At 32.3% G+C, this 6,471-nt stretch overlaps 1 protein-coding gene across 1 annotated transcript; it reads right to left on the reverse strand.

Annotated features, from left to right (window-relative positions):
- Positions 1–446: 446 nt before the first annotated feature.
- On the reverse strand, positions 447–6,049 carry LOC107767076 (polyphenol oxidase, chloroplastic-like). Its single transcript, XM_075242008.1, is given in 3 exon segments — positions 447–2,091; positions 5,628–6,024; positions 6,026–6,049. Coding segments are annotated over 3 exon segments (1,851 nt in total). The 3' UTR covers positions 447–661.
- Between the last annotated feature and the right edge of the window lie 422 nt (positions 6,050–6,471).

Below are 6,471 nucleotides of genomic sequence, written 5' to 3' on the forward strand. Positions count from 1 at the left end.
TCTCAATTTTGCTTCTGCATTTCATTTTCATCAATCTCGGGTTTCCCTCTCAATTTTGCTTCTGCATTTCATTTTCATCAATCGGACTATGTCGTTTATATGTTTGAACACAATAACAATTAGTCTAATATTCAATAATTTTTTCGTTTATGTTGATTATTGCTCCCATTTATAACTATGAGAAAACCTACTACATTCATACTAAACCAAACTTCCCGGCCAGCTCCCACCAACTATAAATAAAAATATAACAACTCCGATCCATATAATAATTAAAGAATAAACATACAGTTATTATCCACTAAATATTTCAGTTATGCTTAATTTCAAAAGATTCCACGTCCCGTTATTAGAAATTGCCCTACTTAGTTTGAAAGTTACTAGTTGTAGTTATACATGTAGAAGAAAATGATAAAATATCCATGTAAGTAGTTTTCTTCCTTTATTCCATTCAAACACACTTACAATATGAAGAAACTTAAAATGCTTAATTCATTGAGGAAACTATTTAAAACTCTTTTATTTTTCTAGTCATAATCAATCCACAAGCATAGGGGGAATGCTGAAATGCATGATAATGTTCCCTATAATAGACCTTTAATTTGTGAAATACCTCCTCGGACCTCGCACATAGCGGGAACTTACTGCACCCGGTTAGCAATCAATCCTCAAGCACAATCTTGACACCTCCAATTTTCACAGCACCAGAACCATTCTTTGGAACAAAAGTCACCACCACATGATCATCATCCTCAGCATCTAAATCTTCCAGCAGCTCAGTTATAGCCAACTTCAACTTAGTCTTACGTTTCTCGTCACTCTTACCATGACTAAGATGTGGCACGTTCACAAAACTACCTGCAAACTCAGCATTATTCGGCGAAATTACAGTCTCATCTTCATCATTAATCAACACATCAAACTTGACAAAAACATCAGTTTCCAGCTCTATCCCTTCAACCACTAAAAACTCCTCTTTTGCATCTTTCTCCTCCTTGTTTCTCTTTTTATTATTTGGCCTTTTCACCATTACTCTTATCACATGGTCAAGTTTTGTTGGGAAATAATCTTTTGCTTCAGCAAGCCTCCTTACGCTACTCAAAGCACTTGAAACCCTAGCCCTTGGACGAGAATTTATCCACGGATTAACTACACCTTGATAAACGTATCCAAGTCTTGTTGTATCCAAACAGTCACGTACCCTAATACGTACCATTTGTGCTTTCTCATCGTAAAACAAAAACGAAGAATTTAAAAAATCAGGGTCAGTAAAATCTTGACGTCTTCCACCTAGGGTTTTCCAAACACTCCACAATCTATCAATATTAGAATGATGAGCATAGAAAATAGGGTCTCTACCAGCTGCATAAAAAACTCCCATATTTTCAAAATTAGGTTGGGTTCTATCACCGGTCCAAACATGGACCGTTCCATGTGGAATGTTCTCGAGGGACCCAGCACCACCCGGTTCGCCACCGGCACGGTAAGGGTCTCCGAGGAAAGCTGCCGGAGTACTTCCTAGAGAGACCATTTGCCTATACATGATTGTCAGATTCTGGGAAGTTTGTTGAGCGTTACTTATGTTAGGATCCGCTCCATTGAAGTCGAGATCAACAATGACCGGAGGCTGATGCTTCTGATCACGGAGAGGATCGAAGAGAGAAGAACTACGGTTCGCATACATGGCCGGAAGTCTCATGCCATCAGGATGATCCCAGTTCCAAAATGGGATAGCGAAAGTAGGGTCATTTATTAAACTTCCCAAGATTTTTTCGAAGAAGTAGAGATAACAACGATGGAAAGGGAAGAAAAGCCAAGAGGAATGAACTTGGAGTTCAGAACTTGGGAAACCTAGTTGTTCATAAGCTCCATCACAGTAAGCACAATGAACATTTGCTTGTTGCTTGAAGCTACGTGGATCGTTATCTGGAAGTTGTTTCATGAGCTGAATAGCTCTGTTGAATTTCTCTATATAGGCACTATCGGCGGAATGAGCTGCTGGCCGTGTACGGAGGGTGGTTGACGGTGGTGGAAGTTGGAAGTCGATGATGTTCGCCGTTGTCGGAGGACAACAGTTGACTGGTGCTGCACCTGTTACAAAAATATAAATTACTGTAATTAGACAATGAAGAAAAAAAAGGCTTTGAGGCGTGCAAGTAACTTTTTTAAAGTATATTGCCCGTATATTATTAGGAAAAATATGGACAAGCTAAGTTTTATCAGAAGACAATAAATTAGGCACGATATGTTGCAAATTAATTAACTTAACCACTTCTCATATAGAAGGACTGAATTCATAGATAATTTTTGGACTATTCAAAATTTTTATCCCTTACTTAACGAACATGCATATTCATTAATTTAATTTTAAAATTCAGATTAAATTCAAATTCTTAATAAAAATTAAAATAGCAAGTATTTAATCTATATATATATATATATATATATATATATATATTATAAATCAAAAGTGAATCGGTATCTCAATCTATATATATATATAATTGAGGGGCATTAGCCCGGTGACGTGGCACTCTTCTAAGCCTGGATTTCAAATTATCTTTTTCTCCATTTTTTCTTATTTCTCCCACCCATTCTTTTTTTTTAAATTTTTTTTTTTTAATAATGTAGGATTCCAAAAGTCATGTCTCTTGAAAATGAATTCCAAAAGCCATTACAACTGATAACCAACCCAATGACCACATTTTAAAAGACCCGTAGCAATTATATAGCAAATGGTACGTAACAGAAAAAGTTTTTCATATTTGACTTTAAAATTCATTGGTCATCTTTCAAACATTTTGTCCATCTCTATTGAGTGGATGCATCCTCTCCCCTTTTTAAAAAGTTTGTTCTCCTACCTTCGTTCAAACATGCATTTTTTTTTACTCCTTTACTTACTTATCCCATTTGAATGGATGTCGGCGTTTGAATTTCAACCTTATGTAGATTATTGTTTTGCATATTTCCAGTCCACATCTTGATTTCTACATATTTTGTTTCTCTCTATCTGATATCTAGAAAATATAAGTATTTTTGAGATTTTTTGTTAATATAGCAATTGTAGTTGTACCGATTTCACAAATATCCTGCATAAACTTGGTTGTTTTCAGGTTCAGAAGAAAAGATTTGAAGCCTGAAATTTGGCGCAAGGACAGAGAGATCCTTGATGTTGTAGTTTTGATCTAGAAAGGCTTTCTCTTATGCGCGGACGTTAGTCAAGTGTAAATTTTACATTTTCCAATTGGCCAGGTTTATATTGGCATCTTCACTTTTCTTAAAAATGATGATATTTTTATTTGTTAAGATTTTTTTTCTTTGCTGAGTTTCAAATAATCATTTGAATCATGCAACATATGTTATTATGAGGAAGGTAACATCATCTTGGAAAGAGGTAAGTTTTCGTTAAGATCTTTAGTGATGGAGATGCACTGGATGTATACAAAAGAATGTGCATATTTATTTGGAATAGTGTAGTGTTCAGAACTTGAGATTTAAATAGAGAGATATTCACAAATGATGTTTGAGTAGACTCCTAATAGTGCTAATTTAAACTATTCATGAGCGGCAATATTGATTTCCTCGGTTGAGATTATTTCATAATTGAAATTAGTCATTCGTTAATTGAAATTAGTGGCTGAAATTGGTGTCATGAGGCTCTCTCCTTTCTATATGTTAGCTCCCATTTGAAATTTATCTATTGAAGCTAATATTGTATTTAAATATAAAACAAGTTCAAGTAACTCACCTATTTTTAAAATAAGAAAATGAACTTTTTTTAATAGTATTTTCTCCTCTTTCCATTTTCAGAAATTATTTAATTTATTTAGAAATTATTTAATTTATAATTTCTAATTGAGCAAAAATTAAATATATCTAAACTAGAATAATAAAAGTCTTTGAGTATAATACTTTAAAAAACTATAAATAATTATTAAAAAGAGAGATGGTAGAAAATATACGTGTCTAAAAAAGTTGTTTGGGTGAAATCAAAAAAAATTGATAACAAAGATAATTTTATACCTAATCACTACTTGGAATGTAGACATATTAAGTGAAGTGTGATGAACATTGTGATTGTCTTTGTATGATTTATTTAATTTCTCAGTTTTGAGTTTTCTCCTCTCATTTTAATAGGATACTCAATTATACTAAATTCTGACAATTAAGCTATGAAGGACTAAAAGCACCGTTTCACGTTTCTCGAAAACAACAGCGTTTCAAACCAAATTTTAAAGTTTCAGTTCATCAACACTATTAGAGTTTAATTTAGTTGCAGCTCTACGAAAAATACCGTTTCACTTTTAGCAGATGAGGTCACGCCTTGAACAACAATATCTATAAATGTTGTTTACATATAGTTTAGTGTTATGGAGTTTAGAACATATTAGATTCTTATTATAAACTTGGATTTTGGTATTGCATAGAAGTTCAACTTCCTGGTACTTCTCTTCCTCCAAAACAAGCATTCGACAACAATATCTATAAATGTTGCTTATATATAATTTAGTGATATGAAGTTTAAACTATATTAGATTTTCATTGTAGCCTCAGAAATTGATATTGGATATATAGTCGTTCAACGCTCTTTTGGAGATTTCTGTTGCTTTTGAGAATCAAATATAAAAGGAAAAAAGTATATATAGTATATTGAGTTATACTGGTCCTTCTATGAAAATTAACAGAGTTATTCGGCGTACATGTCCCTTCTCTCTAAGGGAATTACAAAGACATCTGTATACAAAATTTTTATCGCTCATAATGATTTTTATATATTTACTATTCTTACAAGGATGTAATGCAAGTTAACATTAAATAAAAAGATTGATAATATTTGTCAAAAGTTTGATATATGATAAAAACACAAGAATTTATAGTAGTATTTGGTTGAAAGTAAGGCTCATGGTGCTATTTACCCATCGGAATTGATTAGTAAAATTAAACGAGGTGTGCGTCAGCTTCAGTCACACAGAAAGGTGATAAAATTATTATATCTTAGATTTATGGCCTAAATATATTTAATTTTTATTGTAATCAAATTATTAGTCAATTCTATTTTCCCGAAAGCATGAACAGGTTCGACGACACTGTTACTTTAGCCTTTCTATTGTTATGTTGTCGTGGCTATTATCTTTTTGTGTTCACTTTAGAGGTTTTGTTTTGATATGACTTATGGTTTAGCTTTTGAAAAATTAAATATCGAAAAGTACCTTAGTATTGGAGCTTTAAAACTTATATGCTTCGACTATCTTTCAAAGCAAAATTACAAATATTTTTAGTTTTCGCAAAGCTCAATTTAAATTATTTGTAATATTCGAGTACTAAAAAATATTTCGTCAATGAAATAATAATATTTTGCTTTCGCGCGGTCAAATTAACTAGTTAATATATATATGTAGTGCCTTCAACTTCATATTTGTGTTTCGACGTGAGATATACTCACTTCATACATACATATACATATACATATACAAATACATACATACATATACATATATACATATACATATACATATATATACATACATACATACATACATATATATATATATATATATATATATATATATATATATATATATATATATATACACACACACACAAAAAAAAAAACTATCTAACAGTACCTGGTGGCAAATCTGCAGGACCACATTTGGAAACGTCAGGTCCGGGCACAGGAGCCGCGAAGGCAAAGGGATGACCACCAACAAGAGTAGCAGCACCATAAATGCCTCCTAATCCAAGTAGCATGTTTCTTCTATCAATGATCTTATTGTTTGAAGAATCAGAAGATTTGGAAGTGTTGATGGTTTGGTCATCTTCTGTACCCTTGCATGAAACTTGGAAACGATAGTTACTGCACTTATCTATAGTGGAAACTTTTGATGTCTTTGTAAAGAAAGGAGAAGAATGCAAATTGGAAAGAGGTGTGGTGGTTAAAGAAGAAGCTGATGAAGAGATGGCATTGGTGGTGAGAAGGGGAAGAGAAGCCATTACTATAATTTTTGCTTTGTTTGAGGTGTAGTTCATGAACATCTAGGATTAGCATTTATATAGAATGTGGAGAAAAGACTTTTCTCTATAACCATGTGGTGAAAAAGAAAAAGAAAAAATACTAACCAAAAAGATGCTTTCATATCTTAACTTCCAGCTAGCTGCCTGGGATTTTCTTCGTATTTATTTGTTTATCTAATTCAAAATTTGAAGGTGTACTATATTAAAAGCACGAAGGTCCTTAGTGAAGTGTCGTTCCCCTTTTTACCCTTTTAAAATAGATTTTATATTAAACAAAATCGTAATTTAAAATTACCTAAAATTTAGCACTTGAAAATCTACTGAGATTTGATTATTAAATTTTTTCTTATTTTATTATATACCTAAATTTTTGGACTTTAACATCAATGAAAATTACCCTAAGTAAATCATTAAAAAGTCAATTATTAAGAACATTAGTACTATACGTTATTCAAA

Source organism: Nicotiana tabacum, chromosome 3 (assembly GCF_000715075.1).
Source record: "Nicotiana tabacum cultivar K326 chromosome 3, ASM71507v2, whole genome shotgun sequence".
Lineage (NCBI taxonomy): Eukaryota > Viridiplantae > Streptophyta > Magnoliopsida > Solanales > Solanaceae > Nicotiana > Nicotiana tabacum.